We start from the raw sequence: 26,560 nt of genomic DNA, 5'->3' as shown, positions 1-26,560 counted from the left end.
ACATCGATTTCTTATAGTCTTATACTACATACTATAATAGTTTATATTCAACTAAAACCGTTCGATAGTTCCTGTCGACTTAGCTATAAAAAACTTGTTGACTTATTTTAAAGACATGAAACACGAGACATGAACGTTTCACAATCCAGGGAACTCTCTAAATATTGTACCATTTTGCAAAACCAAGAGACGATATCTTTCATTTCAACAATTTGGTCATAAGTTTCACAATCCAGGGAACTCTCTAAATATTGTACCATTTTGCAAAACCAAGAGACGATATCTTTCATTTCAACAATTTGGTCATAAGTGGCCCTTAGCGATAGATTTACGTCCTTTGTGGAGCACATTCCTGTTCTTGACGTTTTGTAGTTTGCATAGACATCCAACGAACGTTTCAATGAAAGAACACTCCAAAAGAGTGGAATTATGAAGCATACATACATACCATGATACAATAAACATTCTTGTTCACCTTAGGAAATTTTCAAGAAAAAAAGACAGGAAGTTATCATGTATAACTCAAATCATAAAGAGAATCTATACGGGTCTAAACTCAAGGCACTGCACAGTAAGTCCTTGAAACCCCATGTCATAGCTGGATAAGCTAAGACGCGCAGAGACCATTTTGATGTTAGGACGGGTTTGAAATTTGTGTACTTGTACTTCCATCCAACCATCGCTCCGCTCTTTTGGAAGGTCTTCCATTTTGGGCATATTCGATGGGTTCAAGGCTTTATTCTTAGCAGTATAGCTGATAACTGGGGTTTGAGGAGTTCGTAAAAATATATTGTGAACTTCCTTGGGATGTGAACCTTTATCAGCCACTAGCACAGGAGGCGGGTTAACATGCCTGTAGCCTTCAGATAACTTGTAGACAAGGTAAACTCCATATGTTGTTTGAGGTGATAAAAGTTTGGATCTAAACTTGCAAAGTATACCAAATTTGGGAAGGTTAAAATAATCAGCCACTTCTTCAAATCTGTAAAAGAACATATTGTGTGATAAACTGTTGGAATTGGATAACATGCATACCCAATAGGATTTTAAAGGCAAGTGTTCGGCATACTAGAATCCATCTCATATGACATGTTGATTAATTTTAACATGACGCCATTCTCAATTTTCTTTACATAGAAAAGTATAGGTAAAAAGACATTGTGTAATAAAATGTTAGAACGCACACGCATACATATATAGATATATGGTTGGGTTCTTTTTAGAACTCAAAAAAATTCAAGAACTCTTATCATATGTGCAAATAAACAAGTTAGATATCTATGTAAGAGCATTTTATCATATATTATAATATTAAATATTTTAGAACTCTTAACAACCAATTATTTTATTTATATATCTAATATTATTTAAGAGTGGTTTTATCATATATTATATATTAATTTATGATTGCATATATGAATCACAAGTTTGCATATGTGCAAATAAACAAGTTAGATATCTATGTAATAACGGATTTACACATTTGTAAAAAAAATTTACGTATGTGTAGAAACGAATTTTCCCATAATAGTAATTATAAAGTTACGTATAAAGAGTAGCAACACTACCCTCAAATAATATTAATATGCAAAAAAAAAGATGGTTGTTAAGAATTATTTAATTACTTAGGAGTTCATAAATGAACCTCATCCCATATAGGTATTATAATAGCACAAGTATAGATATTTAAGTGTAAGACCATGCGCAGTGGGGCGCTTTCCCCACCCAACCCCCCCCCCCCCAACTGCCTTGAGGTGTTTGGATGTGGGGGGCGCTTCCCTGGTGAGGGTTGTTGATGACTAGTGGGTCAAACATAGCCGTTTGACAGCAGCTAAAACTAAAAAAAATCAATTTTTTTAATATATAAACCATAACCCTCAACACAATGTTATAAATTCTCTCTACAATTCCTAAAAATCTCTATACTCAAATCACCAAAAAAATGGATTCTCCGTCTTCCTCCGAGATAATCAAGCGATAGTTGGAGAATAACGAGTACACGGCCGAGGAGGCGGCGGCGGCGGTTACGAGTGCAATTACGCTCGCAGCAAAGTATATGCAATCTATTCATTCTTCTTCTAGCCCGGTCTCGAGAAGAGATTATTGTATTGTTTTAAGTACTTTTATTAATTTTTTCGTTTTCTTTTTTATTTTAATGTAGCTTTTTTATGTTTATTTTATTTAATGAAATGCGGTTTTGTTTTATTTTTATTAAAAAAATGAAAAAATAATAATAATGGGGTATGATTGGGAGGGGCATTATCCACCACACCCCTTTTGTGTATAATGCCCCTATGGTGATGTGGCGCACAACGCCCCCATAGGGGCATTATCCACTACACATGGTCTAACATTGAGAACCTATGTTAACAAGCTCGCGAAATGTGCACATGCATACAGGAAAGGAGGATGAGAAGTAAGTAAATAACCTTGATTCAGCTAGATACGTCCATTTCCATTTGTCTTCTTCCAAAGCTTCTCTTGCTGACACCGTAACACATTTCTTGCCATCTCTGTCTATAGAAAACCACTGCAAACAAATGAATATATAAGTGCTTGTATTAAAATCATGAGTATATCGGTATATATCTTCAACAATGCTGATCTCAACTATGATAGAATGGATCATTCCGATAGAATTTACCTGTTCACCATCATTGAGCGAAAATCCCCTGCAAAAAGTATTGTACAGATCCTCTGTGGTTTCACATTGCAAATCGTATTTTGACCACTTGATCATGTCTTCATAATCCACTGGCAATTTGTCTTTCCAATATGTGTCTTGGTTCGATATGGGCTGCATGTGAGCCTTAGGTTCATTCAGCCCAAGATGTTCAAGTGCAGCCTCAAGTAACATCATGCCAATAGTTTCAGACATTAACTCTTCGGGCTCCTGATGTTCAAGTGCAGCCTCAAGTCCTTCCGCATCGCATATGGGCTGCATGTGAGCCTTAGGTCCATTCAGCCCAAACATATCTGCAAGTGCTTCCGCATCGTGTGGCATCGTTGACCGTTCTTCTGCAAACATTTAAATGCAATGATCTATTTATCTGTTGTTGTTTTAGAGCATCAAATATAATAATCGCTTGTAGTTTATTTATTCTGTTGGTAGCTTGCTTTCTTTCCACATAGGCACAAAAATAGGAGTTTAATCATTTCTATATTAATTCAAAGCATAATTTCCCGCAAACTATCAAATTAGAAACCCTAAAAACTGCTGCTGCAACAATTAGGGGAAAACTTACAAATTAAAGTGGATCACTGACGTACGGCGGATGAACGAAGGCTGTGTGTGTTGTGCGATGGATCAAAGCAATCAGTAGGAGACAGATAGTCGTACGCCCAACAAGTCTCTAATCGAGTAATCATGCGTGGGCTTCATACGCCCCTTATTTCTTTCCATTACTAACGCAACTACTAATGACTAATGATACGGTGCTCGCGCAATGCGGCGGGTAGTAACACTTAAAGTTGTTCTAGCCGAGTCAAGGCTAGCTCGAGCTTTACTCGAACTTTGTACCAAGCTGACTCAGCTCGACTTAAAATTATAGCTGAAATTTTAAAATCGAGTTCATCTTGATTATTGAGATATTTATATCATTTGAGTTCTTTTAATCATATTTTTGTAAAACGTATAAGAAAATACTTGTATCCTATAATTAAAATCTAGATATTGAATATAATTTACATCGAAACGTCAACAAAAATAAGCATGTCACCACAGTATGTTCGGTATTTTTTTTTAACATAATATATTCAACCATATAGAAGGAAAAAAAACTTATCAAATTTATAGATGAAGATTAGGGGCAAATATATAATTATTCATATAAATAACAAAAGTTTTGTAACTTGAAGTATAGTTATTGTAATTATCATTAAAGAATGAAAACATATTAAGTTTTAAATAATGCTTTATTGATTTGTACATTAATGCTCCACTAACTTGTATCTTATAATCTGAATTTCGATATTGAATAAAATTTACATCGAAACATCGAAAAAAATAAGTGTACGTCACAACGGTATGTTCAATTATTTTAAAAACTCAATATGTTTAAAAATATAGAAGGAATTAAAAAAAAGTTAATAATGTTTTCAAATAGAGGGTTAAAGATAAAGGGGACAAACTTATAAATGTTTTTAGTATTTACAAAAGTTGAGTAAAGTGTAAAGGACTGTAACTATTATCTATTAATTAAAAATTTAGCCTTTATCCTTGATGCACTATATGTGTTGATTAATTTATAAAACTTTTAAAAAATGGGTATCTTGATTTGCCCATATCTCATGTATTTTATATATATATATATACATATATATATATATACATATATATATATATATATATATATATATATTTATGTATGTATAGATAAATATTACTGCTACTAATAAACCACGTAAATATCAATGTCATTCTACGCATGCATCAATTTCGCTTTTCGTTCAGAAACTAAGGAAATAACACTAGTCAATATAATAAATCAAATATTACTAGGATCAATCTTTTAATTTAGTGAATAGATGTTTGATTGTTTTCCTTTTGAGGTAATTGACATGCGTAAGACTTATGACTGATGAAGAATGGTGGTTGAGCCATGTTGTTAACACTTGGATTTTTATTTTTAAATTACTCTTATATGTGTTTGTTATTATTTATATTTGTAAAGTTTATGATATAGCCATACTGATGCTAGGAAAATAACTAACAATAGTACCATGCAATACTTCAGCGGAGGATTAACAAACCAACAAAAAACAAGAATTGTGTTGTAAATTGTCACATCCATATCTGGCAGGTTTTTACTAGTAGTATATGACAAGTGGTAATTTATTCTTATAATTTCAATATATTTATATATTACTAGTTGTTATCCTCCGTATTGTGGGGGTTGTTTAAATTTTTCGTTTCTAATATTTTTGTTTATAATACTATGAATGTATTTTTTGGATTTTAGTTTATTTATTGTAAAAAGTTAATGATATACTTGAACATATTTTGATTAATTTATGTTGGATTATGTTCATTTTTTAATTAAACGTTGAATGAATTATCTACTTAATTTTTATATTTATTCGTTTATGTTCATTTGTTATAATTTGAATATTATTTTGTGAAACTTTTCATTCAAGTTAAACTTAAAAGAAAAAAGAATCGCTAATGTAACTAAATCCACATTGAGAAATTAAATTGGGGTTTGATTACGGAGTTTGTTTTACATTTTACGTTTCTAATATTTATATATTTTTTTGTATTTTAATTTTATTTATTGTAAGGAAATTAATAATATACTTAGGGTTTGATAATGAAAGGGTTTCACAAATAAATGAGATATTATAACCCGTTTAAAAGCTATCTAGGTTTGATGAGACCCATGACCCGCTTATTTTTTTTACTATAAAATTGTTTCATAATTATAAATAATATCTTTTTTTAATCAGATATTAATTTTTATTATATCTCTATTTTATAGGATTTTCATAACAAATATTTGGTAAGATTAATTTTTAATATAATGAGATGTTATAACCCGTTTAATGACTACTTGGGTTTGGTGAAACCCATACCCGTGAATTCGGGTCAAATGCATGAGAACCACCATTTTCAAATAAAACAATCTGGTGGCTTGAGAGAAAATAGAGAGGTTTCATGTATATATATTTAAGATTATTATTATTACTAAGTGTTATTATTAATTATATTACTGTTGAACTTTGATTTCATTTTATATTCTTCCATACATATGATTTTTATAGCTGAGTGTCTCTCTGGAAGCCACATCTATATTGAATAGAGGTACGGTGCGCCTACATCCCACCCTCCCCAATCCCTACTTATAGTTTTGCTATTGGTGAGATTTCCGCTGGGTATGATTGATATGATTGATTGAGAGCATTCTCAACCCGTTCCCTAAAAATATGCGAGGGAGATTTGTAAATATATGATATAGTTATAAGTGGTTGTGAGTAGAGGAGGGAGAAATGCTATATGAGAAAGTTAAATTTAAGGTTTCACCATTCACACCGTATTACTTTTTAATATTTTCTGAAAGTTAAATTTATGTAAGTGAAGGGATGAGAAAAGATAATGATAAAAATATTAAAAGTATTATTTAATTAAACATAAGAGAGAAAAAAATAGTTATTTTTAATGTAATTATATGATATATATATATAGGGGAGATTTCAATTAAGAACCCCTTTTAGTTTTAAGAACTCGAAAGAACTAAGTGTAACGATTTTCTTTTCGAATTTTTTTTACACATGCGTAATATATGTAAGTTATATACACTTAAAAAAATTACAGAATTTTTTACGCACCGAGTCGACTTTTTACACATGTGTAACGGACGTAAAAGTTAGTGTAACCACTTACATATTTATTATCTCTCTTACTTTGACTTTTTTGCCAGATTTAATCTCAACCACATATTCCAATCCATTTAATTAAATATGTGGCCTAGAATTGAGTTTTTAAGTTCTTAAAACTCAACATGGTTATCAAAATATCCCTCCCCTATATATATATATATATATATATATATATATATATATATAGGAGAAGTATAGTTTGAAAACCCTCTTGAGTGAGAAAACTCGTGTAAACCTTATGTAGCATCGTTTTTTTTGTTACATGTAATATACGTTGTTACATTTAATACAAAACATCGAAAACATAAAAAAAAATGTTTTGCTATTTTTTTTACATTTTTTTAGTAATTTATATATATATATGTTTTCAGGAGAGAGAAAATGTAAATAAACTTTTACATTTTTTATTAACTTTAATTGTGGACTACAAGATTTAATCTTTAATTAAAAACATGTGGTTGAGAATGAGTTTCTAGAGTTTTCACAACTCAAGTGGGTTTTTATTCTAACCTAACCCTATATATATATATATATATATATATATAGGGGATGGATCATGCGAGAAGTGAATTTATAGAGAGAAGTGCGAGAAATAGATCTTGACCATTCATTAAGTGTAATCAATGGTTAAAAGTAATGATGGCAATAGTTACTAATGGAATAAGATACAAGGTTTTTAAGCAAAAAGGTTACATTGGTTTTTTGATTAGCCTTAATTAATTCAAATGTATATCATTAAAAACCCATTTCCACTTACTATGCCTTATTTTTCTCTGAAGATAGTAATTGTCAAAATCTTTATACAAAGAATTATAATTTCTGAAATCATTATAATTCATTTAAAAATTGCTTCTTCGCAGGGATGTATGAATCAATGTAGTTTTAAGCTTTTAATATTGTTTTGGTTATAAACGACATTGGATTTCATATTATGTTTTTTAAAGGTTACAATGACATAAAGGTTAGTAAATTCTTTTGATTGAAGCTCTCTTAACATCACTGGTATCATACTATAGATTCATGTTTTGTTTTTCATAATTTTCATTCCAAGAGTTTATAATTTGGGGAAAAAATTAGAGTTTTTTTTATCAATTTGATTATATACATATATAATTTTAAAGATTATCAGCAACATTTATATTCTATTCAGTATACAAACACTATTTTGTTATTGCCTACACTATGATAAGTCATCCCTACACATGCAAGACGATGACAACATTTTTATTATATTTGTGTATGATTTATGTAGGTATACTTGGTTTACAAACACTATTTTTGTTTTTTGCATTTTTTTTGGTAGTTTACTAGATATGTAGGGGCTCCTTTTTTAGTTTAGTTGTATAGTTTTATGTTTTACATGTACCGCACGCATTTTTCATAGTGGAAAATGTGTAGTCACTTTACTAAGACTGTGTAAGTTCATACGTAAAATGTATATGTAATTTTTAATGTATGTAGGGCTATGTAAGTTCATGTCTGGTTGTGTGTAGGTAACTTGTAATTAGTGTAGGGTTGTGTAAGTTTTGTGTAGGGCTCTGTAAGTTCATGTCTAATTATGTGTAGGCTATTTGTAATTTGTGTAGGGCTCTGCATGTTATGTGTAAGACTATGTAAGTTAGTGTGTAAGTTCATGTTTGATAATGTGTAGGACTATGTGTAGGTAACCTATAATCTATGTAGGGTTCTATAAGTTTTGTGTAGGGCTCCGTAAGTTCATGTATGATTATGTGTAGGGCTCTATAAGTTAATGTGTAAGTTATGTATGGTGTGTAGGTAATTTGTAATCGGTGTAGGCACTGCAAGTTCATGCGTAAGTTTATATATGATTAAATTAGTTGATCATCATTATATTGTATGTTTTGATTTTAAAAATCAGTTGATGTTGGTTACTAGCAGTATTGATGCCGAGAAGAAAAGAAGAATGTTGAAAGCACAAAAGGCTAAACACGAAAAGAACTTTTTTTTTGGGGCGGGGGGGTTGAATCTAAATGAAATTTTGGTTAATCCATGATAGTAGATAGTCAAGATTTTATTTTTTGTGGTTTTAGTCATGTTTTCTAAACATTATTGGTTTATAAGTTTAATGATGAGATTATGGAGATTGGAAAAAGTTTGAACTCTTGATTTTATTTATATCATAATTAAGGATTTTGTAGTATTTTGAAGTATTAATGAAATGAGTTTGAAATCAAATTGTGAAATTTGTATCTCGTGGTCCTTTTATGAAATAAATAAATTAATGAACCTACATTATATATGGTTATATATGTTGATGGTTAATCAAATAAAAAAAATTGCCAAATTAGTGAAATTGGGCATTGTAATGAAATGTTTTACAGAAATCTCATGAATCTAAATTTATAATGATATGAACGAAAAAATTTAGTTAAAACAAAATAATTAATTAATAAAATACTTAAGTGTAACTTACCATTAATTATAAAAAGTTACCAAAAAAAGAGAAATGCACATTTTACTGATATAGCCTTCTAATTAAATAATTAAAATTTAAAAGAAAATTACGTGATTGGTTTAGATCTCTTCTCGCATTTCTCGCACTAAAAAACACTTCTGAAATAAACCTAATTCTATATATATATATGATCAGGGATAGGTTGGGAATGCTCTGATATCACAGGTAGCAAAATGCAAAGTACAAACAGAAATACCAAGTAGTATATCCACAATAAGGTACACATGTAAACTACAAATATCTACAAGTGGTATAGGCCACCACAAGTAGGATCCTCCCATAGATACACAGTACAAACTGTAAACTATAAAGAAGAGAATCTACACGGCGGGCCTAAACTCAAGGCCTTGCACAATAACCCCTTTGAGGGACATGTCGTAACTGGAGAAGTTAAGACGTGTGGAAATCATTTTGACAGATTCTTGTGCTTGTGCCTTCTTTTGCACCATTTTGATGGTGTCGCGTGTTTGGAATTCATGTCCTTGTACTTCCATCCAACCATCGCTCCCCTGTTTTGGAAGGCCTTTTATACCTTTTGGTTTACTCAACGGGTTAAAGGTTCTTTCTTCTTTTTCATTCCAGCTGATGACCGGGGTTTGAGGGGTACGCAAAAAGACATTGTAAACTTCTTTTGAATCTGAATCCTTATCGACCACTTGCACAGGAGGAGGCTGATCAACACTTTCGTGGTCATGTGGCAATTTGTAGACCAGGAAAGCTGCGTATGTTGTTTGAGGTGACAGCATTTTGGAGCTGAACTTGCAGTAAATACCAAACATGTCAAAATTGCAAGAAGCCACTTCTTCAAATCTGTGAAAACACATATTCCAAAAATGTTAAAATTTGATAACATATATACCCAAAAAGAACTTTAAACCGATCTCATATACATGCAAATTTGCTCAACCTTTTTATTTTCTATAAAAAAGATCCACTTCTCGTTGACGGGGAGAAACAGAACAACTTTAGTGATTCTTATATATAAATATTCATATTTGGAAACAAAACAGTTGTGAACCGTTAACAATAGGCGTCTGCTACAAAAATATATTACCGCTTGGTGTCACAAAATGTACACACACATGTATGCATATAAAAAAAGATGAGGATTGAGAAATAAGAAAAGAACCTTGTTTCTGGTTCAGAGTTCCATGTCCACCTATCTTCTTCTAAAATGGCTCTTGCTGGCAGCATTAGACACTTCTTCCCATATTTGTCTAGATAAAACCACTGTAAATCGATAATAGCATGTAAGTGTTGAGACTTAAGGGAATGGGCGATAACAATGTTGATCTTGAAATTATAGATAGAGTTTACCTCTTCACCGTAACTGAATTGAAACCCCTTGCAAAGGATTGAGAACAGATCCTTCTTGGTTTTCCATTGCACGCTGTCTTTTGATCGCTTGATCATGTCTTCATAATCGCTTAACATATCATCAAAATATGTCTGTATGTCTAATTGCATATCAACCTTATCATCCATTAACGCTTCATGGTCTGCCTATAAAGCATAACCAAATCAGACTTAACTAATGAAAAAAAAAATAAACAAAAAATATATGTGGCATGAATCTTTCTGCAAAGAAATACGAGTTCTCTTACTTTCTTCAGGGGTCTAAACTCAATGCCCTCGACTAGCATGGTCGGACAGCACTCGGTGTAAAACCAAATCTCAAGATCAGCAGTTCTCTGGTCACTGGTGAACTGATACAACTCAGCCGCCAACCATCCATCTTCTCTCTCATCTGATACGAATGAATGACAGCTGCTTAGCTCCCCTTTCAACTTGTATTCGAGGCCTATATATCGGCTTTTACTCTTGTTTTTGAACACAAGGTTCACAGCGTATGTGATTCCGGGAGACAGGAATTGAGCCTGGACACGCGTTTTGAAACTTGCTCCAAATGGATCATAGCAGCCCCCTGCAAATCTGCATGATTGAAGAAACAGCAAAAAATGATGTACTTGTGTATCACGATCAGAGAAAACAAGAGAGTGCAGAGCAGGATGAGGAAATATCACCTTGAATTGCATTCAGACGAGTGTATATAATGCGGAGGTTCACTTGCAGAAGTTAAACATCCTGCTATAGATATCATTTCACAGTGCTCTCCATCCATATTTAAAGAAAACCACTGTCCATAAAAACAAGGTCGGCTTAGTTTGTCTGATGAATTCAATGAAGAAGGCATCTTAGTTTTCAAGTTACAGTGTCAGAATTATAAATAGTTAATAACTGGAATTGGGAAACAGTGATAGTGTGTCAGGTTTTACCGTTCTGCCCCAGTTAATAAGAGTCCCTTTGAGGAGGAGCATCTTTAGTTCGGTCTCGGGTATGTTATTCAGAGGATCTTCCAGAGCGATCATATGAAGTTCTTTGTTGTTCCCAGGATCTTCCATATGCCTCTGCTTTGTCGGTTTCACTCCTTGATAAAGCATCTGGCAATCAAGTGCGGCTGCAAGTTTTCCCACAACCTGTGACATCGTTGGCCGTTGTTCACCAGAAGTTTGCAGACATTTAAACGCGATGTCCGAATACATTTTTAAAGCATTTCCATCTATCTGTTGTTTCAGATCATTAAAGACAAGCTCTTGTAAGTTATTCTTCTGTTTGTAGCTATTTTTCCACATGCGCACACGACTTGTGTCATCATTGTTACAATGTCTCCCACATAACACTTCAAATAAAACAACCCCAAAAGAGTAGACGTCTGACGCTTTGGACAGGTAACCCGTCTCTATATACTCTGGTGAAATGTAACCAAGGGTTCCGGCAAGGGTGTTGGGGACTGTCCTTGAGAGTCCAAAGTCGGAAATTTTAGCAGTCCAATGTTCATCAAGCAGGATGTTGGAAGACTTGATATCACGGTGGAGAATCCTATTGTTATTGCCCATGGCTTCATGAAGATATGCTAAACCCCTTGCAACACCAACGGCTATCTTGAGACGTTGGAACCATGTGAGATGAGTGGAAGTTATACGGCGGTCAAGGCTCCCGTTGGAGAGATACTCGTAGACGAGAACCCTTTCACCAGCCTCGTCACAAAATCCTACGAGAGAGACGAGATTTTGATGCTTGAGGCGGGTAAGCATGGCAATCTCGCTGAAGAACTCTCCTCGTCCAAAGTTAGGATCTCCGAGGCGCTTCACAGCAACCACGGTGGAAGAGTGAGGCAGCTGTCCTTTGTAGACGTGGCCGAAACCACCGGCAGTTTTTCCGATGAGCAAGGCGTCATGGAAGTTGTTGGTGGCTGATTTGATGTCTGCAAGTGGGATTTGAAGATGTTTTAAGTCGCCGTCCCCGTCCATTATAATTGTAGGTCAACAAGTGTGTGTGTGTTCTTTGTATGTTGTGATCAGACAGAGAAGTAGCTGCTGCTGCTGCATAAACGCCAGATTTATATATATATATATATATATATATATATATATATATATATATATATATATATACATAAATTATAACAGTACAGTTGGATCAAATTGTAACCTAAATTAGGCAATTTGGGGATGGAATATAATTGATTTGATTTGAGGGATAATAATCATAAACACAAAGAAATGAAAGAAACAATCAATCAATACAGAAGATGAGAAATGCCTGCGTTGACTTCCAATCAATAATCTTAGTTAGAAACCCTAACTAAATAAATAAAATTGGAGTTAGGGGAAGAACAGCTTACAAACTGTCAAAATTGACGACTACGAGGATTGAGTTCGGTTGAGAGGCAATGCGAATCGAATGTTTACAAAAGCAAGCGAGCGAGCGAGCGAAGAGGGGGTAATTTCACAAATACACAAAAAAGAAGGGGGACGGACTGATGGAAACGGCTTTGGCTTTAATTTCACTTCCTGTCGTCAAATTCTTGCCCACTTGCGGTACGTAATCTAATGTATATATATATAACTTCCCCATCAGGACCTACCCCCAACCTAGAGTAGCTAGGTGGGGAAGTAAAATTAATCCTTGTAAGCTAACCGAATGAACACGAACAAGGCCTTGTTCATATTCGTTTGTTAAGAAAATAATGTGTTCAAGTACGGTTCACGAACACTTACCGAATGAGCTTTTATGTTCATTTTCATTCATTAAGGAAATTAATGTGTTTATAAACGGTTCACGAACACAAACGAACACAAATAAAATCGGCAAAGCCTAGAGATTGAGACCGATGTATTCATCAATATGAATAATTCGTGGCCGTTCATTTAACTTTAAAAGAACACGGACACATAATTGAACAAATATTTATGTTCATGTTCGTTTAATTAAAAATGGGCATTTGTGTTCGTTTGTTTAAAATCTAAACGTACATAACTGAACAAAGATAAACGAGCATGTATGAACAAATGTAAATGAACACAAATATAAACAAACTTTAATGAACACAAATTAACAAATATAAAACCTTTAAGCAAATGGCCTATCCAGATAATATTTAATTATTTTCCATTAATACATAAACGAACATAAATAAACAGACATAAACGAACGTTCATGAACATAAATGAACGAACAGAACATGTGTTCATGTTCGTTCGTTTACTTAAACAAACACAATTTTTTTGTTCATGTTCGTTCGTTTATTAAATAAACAAACATAAATGAACTTCCAGCCGAACGGTTCACCGAACGTTCAGTTCGTTTACAGGCCTATGTGTGAACCCTTGGATGGACAAACGTGAAATTGCACTGATTTTAATGATATTTTACCAATCTTGTGAAAATAACATTAAAAGTGACGGAAGGTTAATCAGGCATCATGTGGTGGCGTTGATAGCAGAAAGACAAGGGTACACGCACCATCGGCCGGTGTCCCGGTGGTTGAGTGTTATGTGCCTTATGTCCAAGGCTTGATGCAAAACTACTATCAACCGGGGGGTCTCATCGGAAGCAGCCTCTTGATTTCTATGAGGTAGTGGTAAGACTGTCTACATCTTACCCTCCTCAGACCCTATCATAACTTTGCTATTGGTGGAATTTACCGAGTACGATGTTGATTCACTCAACCTCTCTCACTCACCCACATAATTTTTATTTTTTGTTTGTTTTCATGTCTTTATTTTCTATTTTTTTTAAATGGACTATTTGCTTGGTCCACTTCCTTAATTTTTCCAGTCAACGTCCCTACGCCATTATTGTTTGGTTGCATCCATCAATTTCATTTTTCGTCCCTGTTCTTCCAAAAATAATACCAATCTGTTATAATATAACAATAATCATCACTACAATTATTATATATATTAAATAACAACTTTTCTTAACAAAATCGTGCAATATAAGTTGTACATGGTGTATTATAAGTTGTGACTTTCGCATGGAACCTTTAGCCAAGGAAAATAATAGTGGGGTTTGCAGCTCCCCCTCAATATTGTATTCTGTATGTTATTGCATTCCCCATACATATCGCATGCCAATATCATGAACGTGCTTACTGAAAATTGTTATAGGGAGTGCTTTTATTATATGACCATTTGGATTGTTGCTAGATTTCAGCATATCTTGTTTCAACCCGTACATCCTTAATCAACTATTGCGTATTATATGAAAATGTAAGGCCTCAGACCCGACATCCTTACTTTGGCGTTGGATTTTACTCATAAACACAGTTCTAAATATCATAGTTAATTAAAATTTTCGTGGAATAATTAAAACTTCAACCATTCATAACATACACATTCAATTCTTGCATAAACAAACATTTAAAACTTGTCTTTAACAATTGAACATAGTAAGAAACATCTTTTCCCTCCTTAGATGTCAGTCTCTTCATTTCATGTCATGTGTCTCCATTGAGCTAGATGTCTCATCCTATTTTCCTGCGTGCATGCTAAAAGTCAGCTATGCTGAGTGAGTTATAGTTTAACAGGAAACATGTCATACGTTCACATTCGTTTGCATACACATACTTACTTACATTCTTTCTTACCATACTTATCATATTAGCACTTACTCATTCACAGATATTGTAAGGGTCCGTAACCCTAACTTTCACGGATATTATAAGGGTCTGTAACCCTACTTACTCTTACATACTTTCAATATATATAAATATATACATATAACATTCACATTCGATACACATTGCTAATTCAAACAAAGCATATTACTTTCTTACTTACGAGTATGCATGCAGCCCCAAAACATTTAAAAGGAAAGGGGGCTAGAATCTCATCGGATCCTTAACCGTTCCAAATTTATGGTAATCCCTTTCTTTAACTGAACACAACTAACTGTTTAACGTATAACCGTACAACTAACTAACATAACTAACTAAGTTTCTAATTTAAGTTAACTAAGCTTACTTGATAAGCTAGGCTTGTTTGTTAATTTTAACTGATCTAACAGGGTGACCTTAATTAACGAAGATTGTTAAATTAACTTAACCAAGCTAATGGGACATGCTAAGTCGAATTAGATAACGAACCATGTTAATTAGATCCATCTAACTTTCTATCTAAGTTAGTCGCAATTAACCGGACTTAACGAGATAACTATTTGATCCCTATTATTTTTATTTATCAATTATTTCTTTTTGTTAATGGGATTAACAATGACTTTTTAACTCATAAAATTTAATGAGTTGTGTCAACGAGACTTAACGGATTTGACGAGGCCGGTTAGTTCAGTTTAGTTTATCTAGAATTATCTTGATTATCATAGACTAACCCACGGTAGCTAGGCTTGGTCATTTCAGGCCTATGATTTGTAGTCAGACCCACCTAGGTTTTAGACGCAATCGGCTTGCATCTAGGCCCACGGGTCGCTGTTTGGGTTCTTATTCGTCGGTTGGATCCTAGGTTCGCTATTCAGGTTCGGATCCTGGACTTAGGGTGTTCAGATTTGGAGTTCAGGTTTGGATCTTGGATGATCGGTGTTCGGATGGGTTGGTGGATTTGCTAAAATGGGCTTTGCTTTGTTGAGCATGTTTGCTTATCAGACCTTGCTCAGCTCCAACTGTCGTTCGCTAAAAATAGTTTGTCAGATGGTGTTCGCTAAAAAGGAATGAACCGATTGATAGCGGGGTTTGGTCCCGCGTCCCGGGGCTACCAGGTCCGTGTCTTATCCACCCAGCTACCACTTGTGTATGCTAAATGTTTCCCAATCAAACCTCTTATACACAAACTAAGGCTGGTCAGTTTATCCTTCAATTCCTCATATGTTCGGAACCATCATTATTATTTGTCACGCCCCAACTTAGGACCTAGGAGTGTGACCAATAGTTGGTACCTGTTTTGTAAATATATCAGAATTTAAGGTTGCAAAGTGGAAGTCTTGATTAAAATATTAATATATTCCAAAAGTCGGGAATTAAACACCCGATAGTTGTTACAAAAGTGTTTAACTCATAAACCATAATTTACATTATTTAATAACAAAAACTTCATATGATCTTCTAATGGCTATCCATCATCTCCAATCGCCTATTCCTAATTATCTGTAAAATAGTTTTATAAAGTAAGTCAGCAATAGATGTTGGCGACTTTAAAAACATTTATGAAAATCTTTAGTTCATACTCAAAACAATCAGCGAACCTTTAGTTCGGAGTACCTATATCACATTAGTCCTTCCCTCATGGCCCTATATATTGGCTCAATAAGACGGGGACTTGGTACCATGTGCGGTGGGGTATGCCTACCCTCTGCCCACATATGTAAGGATCCACACGCAAGTAACTAGCCTAAATGCCAACAGATACTAAAGTTTTAGCCATACATTATCCCATGTAACCTTTGGTTTATGGGTAATTAACTCGAATAAAGAGTTTGATAAATATGAGCGTACTCACTTTTGTTCTGATCATCGCTTTCACTGATTATGTTCTAGAGTTGCCTCGGACCTATAGTACAAGAATAACCTTGTATAAATATCTAGATCTAAAGATCTAGCTTCAGACCTTTAGACTGTTTAGCATAACCATTGCCTTGATAAATCATTTGTTTATTTAAAGCGTTCGGACCTTTAGTCCCCTTTGTTTATTTATCCTTTATATGCTACGTTTCTTCTTCATGAAGAAACATATATATTAGGTTTCTTCTTTCAAAAAGAAATATTATTTTGACTATACCTTTCACATATAATATTTTATGTTTCTAATATATAAAGAAACATTATTTTAAACCCTCGGCTTATGAAAAGTAAATTTAATTTATATTTGATCAAGGTATGGGCTATACAGCTGACTAGGGTCTAAGTCGAATATAATAAAATAATCAGGTGGAACAGCTACCTTATACGAGCACTTTTGACGAAATGCCTAGGCTTAAAGCAGGCAACACTCCTACTTATTGTCGGGTATTTGGGAGACTTGAATCGTCAGAACCTCAACTACTTGTACGTACTTCGAGAAAACAAACACGTCGGACCGTCGGGATCATGGCACGACTTACAAGACTATGTGTGTGTAATGGAGGTGTGAGGGATGGATGGGACTTCACCCGTGGCCTCCTTTTATAAGCAAAATTTTGTATTCCATTGCCGTATTGCGACGGAGCTTGAATTAGGCCGTCGCGTAGCGCGACAAACCTTTTAACCACCTCTGAATATTATATTCTGTCTTGTACCGTGACAAAGGCTTGGGTTGGCCATCGCGTAGCGCAACGACGCCCACTATGTTTGATGATTCGACGGGTAGACCTGCCATGTGTCACCATGTGGTGACATTTGGCTTGTCCTGTGTTGCCACATGTTGACATGTGGTTGGGCACGTGCTGTAATGGCGTGGTGTCTATATCGCGTGGCGTGACGAGGGGATGAGTGGGTTCGTCGCGTAGCGCGACACCGCCCATTCTTGGGTTTTGTAATATTCTCGTCGCGTATCGGCGACGGGTTTGTTTCTGACTTGTCACGTAGCGCGACGGGTCCAAATCTTCAAAATTTTCACTTTTGTCCTTTGACTTTTAAAATTGACATTTTTGGCTAAAAAATTTAGAGATTTTACATTACTATTATTGTCACACCCCAACCTACGGCAGAAATGTCAGGGGTGCGAACTGATTGTTCACAGCTCAAAAGGTATCATCATAAAATAAAAATATGACAATATCTATTAAATTCATTTATTTCAAATTAAAGTGCACAAATATTCAAACAAGGCAAAAGCAATCCAAAACAATAAATTATCCCAACAAAATAGAAATAGAAATAGTCTTTATTAGGTTTCTTAAGGTCTTTCTATGCATTCTTCACGTCAAACTTCAAGTCAACTGGTAACCTGCATATGCATAGAAAATAAAGTAGATTTTGTCAATACTAGGTTGAGTGAGAATATCACCAGTTTTCATGATACAATAAAATAGGTAAATAAGCACAACGAAATAAATGCGGTAATAAACAATCAAACTGAGAGCAAATAATGTGTCTGTTGACCATTGCCATGCGAGCGGGCGTTGGTTACTGTGACAGTCGTATGATCATACTATAATGTGATTATAATGGACCTCTCCGAATACAATAAAGTAAACACGTAAGCAAGTAACAAGTAACATTTGATCGAATACATACAATTATACAATTATACATTTGCTAGTTTGTGTATGTATGTAATACAAAATAAGTATTAGTACGCATATGTCCCCAAAACTTTGATAAAATTAGTAAAATAGAGGGGAATGATAAATCTCACCTTATTTCTTAGGCGAGTGAGCAAAAATAAGAATAAATGGTGAGAAAATAATCGAATCATCCTTTAACGTGTCGACTGAGGTAAATCAAATATACCTGAAACTTTGAGACAAACTATTGTTAAAACCGAGAATATTGCTGCTGGAATTGATCCAAACGGATGTCTAGAACTCCGGTTGTGAGAAATTAAACGTTTAAGCGAGCTAGTGCTAACCGGAATACGAACAGCGAGTTGAAAGTTGGGTTTTATTTAACAGCCTTAAAATCTCGAAACAAATATAAAAGTCTTCTGGACCGAAAGTCGATTCCGACCAGAAGTACGAGAAATTGATTAGTCAAAGTTATTGACCAATATACCCTTAAAACGGGTTTGAGTTAAATTGACTTGTCAATACCCCTCAATCTCAGAAGTTGATTGAGGGTTATTGACAGGTGAGTATTAGTGAACAATTCATCAGTTAACAACTTACCCGGATAATGCTTGAGTTGACGAGAAATCGAGGTCAAAGGTCAGAAAAGTGTCAAAGTCAAACTGTAGCTTGTGATCTTCGAGTAATAAATAAAAAACGAGAGCGTAAACGTCCGGTTAGTGGATGCGACGGCTGGGAATTCAATATTCAGTAACATTCTAGAATTTGGAATTATGGTTTGTTTATATAGTTAGTATATCAACTTGTAGAACAAGAAACTGACTCGTTTTGGTAAACGAATAACATATTGCTGACGAAATCGGGTCTTGTAATCTTTGATATATCGACCAAAATACAGAGAATGAACCTAGACATTATTCCCTAGCAGATTAAATAACTTGTTGCTCAAATTTCGTGATTTAGGGTCATTTAGGGAAAGATTTAGTATTAAACGAGAATCGAACCCAAATTTGGCTGGTCTGAGCATTCTTCGCGCCGTGCGAAGGATTAGCCCTTCCTCCTTCGCGTCGCGCGAAAGAGGGGCGCCTACCAAATTTTGATTTTTGGCAGTTTTGGTCCATAAAGTTCCAAAAATGCGTTTTTAAACCATTTTAAACGCTTTTAAGAGTTTCTAAGGGCTATTTGGCACAATTGAAAGTAGGGAATTATAAACTAAGTTAAACACAATTAATTTACTAATAAATGCATCATTTTATTGATAAGAAAGATCCAAATTACATTCCCGAATCGGGTAAACAAATACGAATACGGAAAAACGAAAATGTTACAATTATTATTATTATTATTATCAAGAACCTAAACTCGATTAGATTAAAGCTTGAACCTTTATCGATTCATAAACCCGCCTTAGCTAACCTTAAGACACCTAACGAACCGAACATAAACGAAAAGGCTTTATATATATATATATATATATATATATATATATATATATATGTAGGGGAGATTTCAAATGAGAACCCCTTTGAATTTTAAGAACTCGAAAAAACTCAGTGTAACGATTTTTTTTTTGAATTTTTTTTACACATGCGTAATATATGTAGGTTACATACACGTAAAAAAATTACAGAATTTTTTACGCACCAAGTCGACTTTTTACACACGCGTAACAGACGTAAAAGTAAGTGTAACCACTTACATCTTTATTCTCTCTCCTACTTTGACTTTTTTGTCAGATTTAATCTCAACCACATATTCCAATCAATTTAATTAAATGTGTGGCCTAGAATGGAGTTCTTAAGTTCTTACATGCTCAACATGATTCTCAAAAAATTCATCCCCTATATATATATATCATTAGACGTACCTAAGCCAGGCTAGATCTTGAACATTTTCTTGTTTCTTGGATGATTATAACACAACAGGTTGGATTTGTCTTGAAATTTTTAGATCCAAAATTAGGAGAAGGATGTGTGTGTATTTTGAGTGTGTTTGGCAAATATGAAAAGTAGGGAATATGAGATATAGGGTTTAGGGAGAGGTTTAATGTATTTATTATTTAAATATCTAAGCCAATGAATCTTAGGCCCATAACAATCTCTAGTCCATATTTTAAATTCTAAGTCCATCTTTAACCTTATTATTATTATTATTATTATTATTATTTAAAATAGATAATAGTTCACACACTTATAAATAAAAATCCTTTTATTCATTAATTGCTAAAAGTAGGATGCTACAGAAAAGAATCTTGGAGGTATATATTTTGATATGTCTGTTTTTCATCAAGCCATGATATCTTTGTAGACTGCAATTGAACTTGCATCTTTCTCTATTCCACAAGAAGTTAATATGACCGGTGCCATATATCATGGCCAACCACACTCTCCAAAAGCTTAATGTAATGCAACGACTTCAACATGATTTGAGGGCGTTGCAACAAGATATGAAATTGCACACAAATAACCTTGCATATGCATAACAAACCCTTCTTTTGAATCGTTAGGATAAAACAAACCTAAATTAACAGTTCCTAAAAGGCATCATAAAACATGCTTAGTTCCATTCTAATGTTTGTTTTTCATGACCCTAGTTCATATCCTTCAACAACCCATGCTTTAAGAGGTTATTCTAATCTGGATTGTTTGATTGATTTGTGATATTGAAATTGATTACAAATAAACATATTTATAAACCAACCAATCCTAGATCAACACCAATTCTTATTAGAGTAAACAAGGAAAAAACTAACTCAAAAACCCCTAGATTTTGTAATTATGACAATTAACCCCTCGTACTTACGCAAGATTAGTAGTCTAACATTTCTTACTTCAAATTCATCGTAATGTTTTTAATCAAAAAACACAACACATCTATGTTTCCCCTATGCATTTGTGGCTTTTGCGTTCACAACGAGTGTAGAGTTTGTGTATCATATGTTCAATTTGAGTTCTATCATGTCTAAACTCAATCATAAAGATTAAAGAAGAGAATCTATACGGGCCTAATCTCAAGGCACTGCACTGTTATTCCTTGAAGACCCATGTCGTAGCTGGATAAGCTGAGACGCGTAGAGACCATTTTGATGGTAGGACGGGTTTGAAATTCATGAATTTGTACTTCCATCCAACCATCGCTCCGCCGTTTTGGAAGGCCTTTCATTTTGGGTATATCCGATGGGCTCAAGGCTTTATTCTTAGCATTACAGCTGGTAACTGGGGTTTGAGGAGTTCGTAAAAATATATTGTGAACTTCCTTGGGATGTGAACCTTTATCAGCCACTAGCACAGGAGGCGGGTTAACATGCCTGTAGCCTTCAGATAACTTGTAGACAAGGTAAACTCCATATGTTGTTTGAGGTGATAAAAGTTTGGACCTGAATTTGCAAAATATGCCAACTTTGGGAAGATTACAACAATCAGCCACTTCTTCAAATCTGTAAAAAGACGCCGTGTAATAAAGTGTTAGAATTGGACAACATATATACCCAATAGGAATTTAAAAGTGTTTCGTGTACTAGAATTCATCTCATATGTGTCACATGTTGATTAACTTTAACATGTCGGCATTCTCAATTTTCTTTAAACAGAAAAGGATATGTTAGACCTTTTCTTTTTTGGCAGCAAAATGTTTTAAAATCCAGTGACAAAATACAGAAAAGAGATATCTGGTTAGAATTTCCGTCCCGTAAAGTAGTAATAGAGCTGATTGTGTTACTATTGAACGAAACTTGTTAAAATATATTGTGTTACTATCTATATGTAACATTGAGAACCTTTGTTAACAAGCTCGCAAAACGTACACATATACAAGAAAAGAGAATGAGAAGTAAAAAGTAACCTGGATTCAGCAAGACGCATCCAATTCCATTTGTCTTCTTCCAAAGCTGCTCTTGCTGACACCATAACACATTTTTTCCCATCTTTGTCTAGAAAAAACCACTGTAAACAGATAAAAATGTAAGTGTCCGTTTTAAACTTATGAGTATATGCGAGATTTAAGTGAACAGGCACACAATATATCTTTCACAATGTCGATCTCAACTATGCTAGAATTTACCTCTTCACCATCATCGAGTAGAAACCCCCTGTGAAAAATATAGTACAGATCCTTTGTGGTTTCCCATCGCACACCGTCTTTTGACCACTTGATTATGTCTTCATAATCCGCTGGTAATTTTTCTTTCCAATATGTCTCTTTGTGCGACATGGGTTGCATATGAACGTGCTGTCGGAAATATTTCCCAAAATAAAAATGTATTTTAAAAATGACAAAACAGAGAAATAATTTCTTTGTTAAAATTATCGTCCCACATAGTAGTAGAGCTAATTGTGTCACTATCAAACAAAACTTGTTAGTATATGTTTGGTGCTTGATTGTTGTAACGTCACAAGAAACCAGCTAGTTGTATCTCGTTTTCTCTAACAACCAGATTGCTAAAAATCATGTTAAAGGTCCAAAAATGTTTAAGCTATTTAATAGTTCAGCTTGCTTAACTCTACATAGTACATACGCTGCATCAATGTATATAGGAAGTGATTAGCCCCAAACCCTATGAACAACATCTGATTAAACGGTGGAGCAAAATTGCTTTGAGGACAGTGTTAGCTTTAAGGGTAGAGAATACTCTCCTTAAAGCAATAAGCACTCTCCTTTTATATATATTGACACACACACACATATTTAATTTACATCTCCGAAAGCAAGACAGCATAAAAAACTTCACAGAGAAAAATAATGTGTATGAATAAGCTGGTGTTGGTGAGCTTACTTTCTCGGGTTGAAACTCAATGCCTTCTACTAGTAAATTTGGACAATACTTGGTGTAAAACATAATTTCAAGTTCAACAGTTCTCTGGTGACTAGTAAACCGATACAGTTCAGCCGTCAACCATCCATCTTCCCTCTCACCTGGTAGGAACGAATAAGATGTTCCCTTCTTCCCTTCACACTCGTGTTCAATGACTATATATTCTTCTTTATTCTTCTTAATTTTGAACACAAGGTTTACAGTGTACTTGATTTGTGGTGACAAGAAATGAGTTCTCAAATGGGTTTTAAACTTTGCTCCAGATGGTTCATAGCAGCCCACTGCAAACCTGCATAAAGAAACATCACAGAATTATATACGATCAGAGAAAACAAAAGGGAGTAGGGGTAGGAAATATCACCTTGAACTATATTCAGGCGACTTTACAAAACGCTGAGATTCATTTGCAGTTGAAGCCAAACATGCTGCTATAGATATCATTTCACAATGATCTCCATTTATATTACGTGAAAACCACTGTCCAATAAACAATTCAACTTAGTTTGGCCAATTTAGGATGAATTCTTCAAGATTTTCTTTGTTTTTAAACTGTTTTCTTATAAATATTGTTAGTGGTGATGGGATTGAAATTAGGAATAACTGCTATAGTATTTAGCTTTACCGTTTTGTCATTGTTAACAAGGATCCCTTTAAGGAGAAGCATCTCCAGTTCGCTTTCAGATCTATCATTCATAGGATCTGCAGCAGTCAACAGCATTTCTGTGTAGTCATTTGGCCGCTTCACTCTTTCATAAAGCTTCTGATATGTAAGTGCAGTCTCAAGTGCTTTCACAACTTCTGGCATCGTTGGCCGTTCTTCAAGATTTTTGTCCAGACATCTAAATGCAATATCCGAATATGTTTTCAAAGATTTTTTATCTATCTGTTGTTTCAGACAGTCAAATATAATCTCTTGTAGTTTATTCTGTTCAGAGCTTTCTTGCCACATAGGCACAAAACTATGAATTTTGTCATCTCTTATATCAAAGCATAATTTCCCGAATAACATTTCCAGTAATAGCAAGCCAAAAGAGTACACGTCTGACTTTTTCGTTAGGAAGTACGTCTTCAGAAACACTGGATCACTGTACCCAAGGGTTCCTGCAGGGTTGGTGACAAGGCCCATCTGCTGCCAATTGGCAGGCACTATCTTTGACAATCCCAAGTCCGAAACTTTAGCATTCCAATATGCATCGAGTAGGATGTTGGAACTCTTTATATCACAGTGGATAATTGTTTCTTTAGTGCCCTTGGCGTCGTGTAGGTAGCTTACTCCTATTGCAGCATCAAGGCATGTCTTCACACGTTGTGTCCATGTAAAAACAGAGGACTTTAAATAGCGATCCAAGCTTCCATTAGATGCATACTCATACACGATGATCATTTCATCAGACTCGATGCAGAATCCCAAGAGAGCAATGAGTTTTTCATGCTTGTGACGTGTAAGTACCATGATCTCTAACCAAAACTCATGGTCTCCTTGCCCAAACTTACGATTCAAACGCTTAATAGCAGCCATGCTACGCCCCTTAAAGTGGGACAGTTTTCCACTGTACACTTGCCCAAAACCACCATGCCCGATGACTCTGGCTTCATCAAAGTTGTTGGTGGCTAATAGTATCTCTCTAAGTCGGATTTGAAGATGTTCAAACTCCTTCATGAAGGACTCCATTACTTGTTAGTCAACTAATAATAAGAAAAATCAAAGAAAGTATTACAAGCAAGCATAGATGCAGCGCGTAGTTGAGCTTTAAAGCTGAAGCTAATAAACTTAATTTGACGTTAAAAATAGACTAACCAACAACAAAGGTGTTTGTAATCTCTGTAATGAAATGGAATTTACACCGTAATTAGCTAGGAACGTCTTACACCACTTAATTGAACAAGCTACTTAACTTGTTATGCTTTGCTTGTTTTTTCAGATGACATTAACTACCAGTATAATCCCCTGACTTTGTTTTTGATTACTCAAATGGAGACCCAATTACCATTCGCGGATCCAAGAAACATCTTCGAGGCGCCATAAACAGATTGGCAAAAACAAAAAAAGAGCAATAATTTATCGACGCCAAAGAACTATAACCTGTTTTCAGTATGATCGGTTTTGCCATTCAAAAGGGTGGCGGCGCAGCTTATTGACCGCTTACCTGCCTATATGTTGTAATTGGATATTTTGTTCAATAGTAAGTTAACTATAAGTTTGGGTTAAAAATAATAATAATAATAAAAGAATCATGAGTGTCCAACTGTCCATCAATAAAAAAAAAAAAAAAAGAAAAGAAGAATTGAAAACAACAAATAACTTTAACAATTATTATTTCCTATATCATCAATTCATCAGTATTCTCAATACAAGGTTAATCAAATTTAAAATCCAAAATAAATGGGAAAATAGTAGTGAAGATGATCAATAATTGATAAAATGAAAATACAAACAATTAACATTTTATAGAACATCAGATGACAAAGAAAACAGATCAGAAAATAAAAGTACATAAGATCAGTTGCGTTGACTTCATTAAAGAAAGGAAAACTTACAAAATAAAGTGAGAAGCGATATATGGTGTGGATGGACAACGGATGCAATGCAATCTATTTCTTTTTTCTTATTTCTTAATCTAAATTTCTCCAGCAACACAAGGAAAATGAAATTGCTCAGCAATAAGCGGGAAGTCAACCGGATTACCGACCAGGAATGGGCTGGCTACTTTTTAATGGGCTTATACGGCTGGACTGGATTTATCCAACCTTTTAAATCGATAATCGGTTAGGTTTCATGGTTGATTTTTTCTTTAACTTTCGGTTTCAATTCTCAATGGTTTAGTTTTTATTTTCGACGACAAATAATCGTAACTAACGGTTTGGCTCATATGTTTAACTTAAAAACCGTCAAAACTGACCCTGAACACCCATACGTAACATGCTAATTTTTTTAATTGAAAAAAACTTCAATAATATCATACTCAAATTAAAGAGAATAAAATATTTGTTTTTATGATGCAACCTTTTTTAAAAATTGTTAACGCATGAAAAAGTTATGACTGTTTAAAAACCGTAGGAGAGAAATTAGTTTAAAATTAAAATAAATAATAAAAAATTATTAAAATATGAGGAGGCAAAAATTGTAAGTATTCTTTAATTTAACAAAAGTTGAGGGTGAAAAGATATAAATATTTTAAATGAATTGAAAATGCACGTGAGATTATATGTTTGAAAGACTATATTGCCTCTCCTTTACATGCTATATAGGTTGTATCATGTGCTTGTTAGTTTGTATATTACTTAATCTCAAACTGTCTTAATTTGCCCTCCTCTTCTGTATTATATATATATATATATAGACAATGTTGCAAAAATCCCGATTAGGCGCCGATTAATCCTCAATTAACCGCTAGTCCCCA

General features: G+C 34.2%; 3 protein-coding genes and 1 pseudogene across 3 annotated transcripts; all 4 read right to left on the bottom strand.

Annotated features, from left to right (window-relative positions):
• Window positions 1–532: 532 nt before the first annotated feature.
• LOC143566453 (putative F-box protein PP2-B2) lies at window positions 533–2,806 on the bottom strand. The gene is made up of 3 exons (XM_077053151.1): window positions 2,645–2,806; window positions 2,430–2,530; window positions 533–982 (listed from the first exon to the last, which is right to left on the bottom strand). Exons 1-3 carry the CDS (start codon window positions 2,801–2,803, stop codon window positions 541–543), a joined length of 702 nt encoding a protein of 233 aa, XP_076909266.1. The 5' UTR covers window positions 2,804–2,806; the 3' UTR covers window positions 533–540.
• A 6,315-nt stretch (window positions 2,807–9,121) lies between these two features.
• On the bottom strand, window positions 9,122–11,259 carry LOC143566464 (uncharacterized). The gene is made up of 6 exons (XM_077053160.1): window positions 11,128–11,259; window positions 10,876–10,988; window positions 10,456–10,783; window positions 10,169–10,354; window positions 9,981–10,081; window positions 9,122–9,661 (listed from the first exon to the last, which is right to left on the bottom strand). Exons 1-6 carry the CDS (start codon window positions 11,251–11,253, stop codon window positions 9,172–9,174), a joined length of 1,344 nt encoding a protein of 447 aa, XP_076909275.1. The 5' UTR covers window positions 11,254–11,259; the 3' UTR covers window positions 9,122–9,171.
• Window positions 11,260–11,273: 14 nt separating this feature from the next.
• LOC143566471 (receptor-like protein kinase ANXUR1 pseudogene) lies at window positions 11,274–12,162 on the bottom strand (annotated as a pseudogene).
• Window positions 12,163–21,283: 9,121 nt separating this feature from the next.
• LOC143566470 (uncharacterized) lies at window positions 21,284–24,831 on the bottom strand. The gene is made up of 6 exons (XM_077053164.1): window positions 23,782–24,831; window positions 23,521–23,636; window positions 23,121–23,448; window positions 22,409–22,576; window positions 22,190–22,290; window positions 21,284–21,785 (listed from the first exon to the last, which is right to left on the bottom strand). The coding sequence occupies exons 1-6, from the start codon at window positions 24,829–24,831 to the stop codon at window positions 21,344–21,346; spliced, it is 2,205 nt and encodes a 734-aa protein (XP_076909279.1). The 3' UTR covers window positions 21,284–21,343.
• Between the last annotated feature and the right edge of the window lie 1,729 nt (window positions 24,832–26,560).

Source organism: Bidens hawaiensis, unplaced genomic scaffold (assembly GCF_021521415.1).
Source record: "Bidens hawaiensis isolate Kalapana, Puna unplaced genomic scaffold, B.hawaiensis_p1.1 tig00022893_1, whole genome shotgun sequence".
In the NCBI taxonomy this organism is placed as follows: Eukaryota; Viridiplantae; Streptophyta; class Magnoliopsida; order Asterales; family Asteraceae; genus Bidens; species Bidens hawaiensis.
This window is presented reverse-complemented; position numbering and strand designations above follow the sequence as displayed.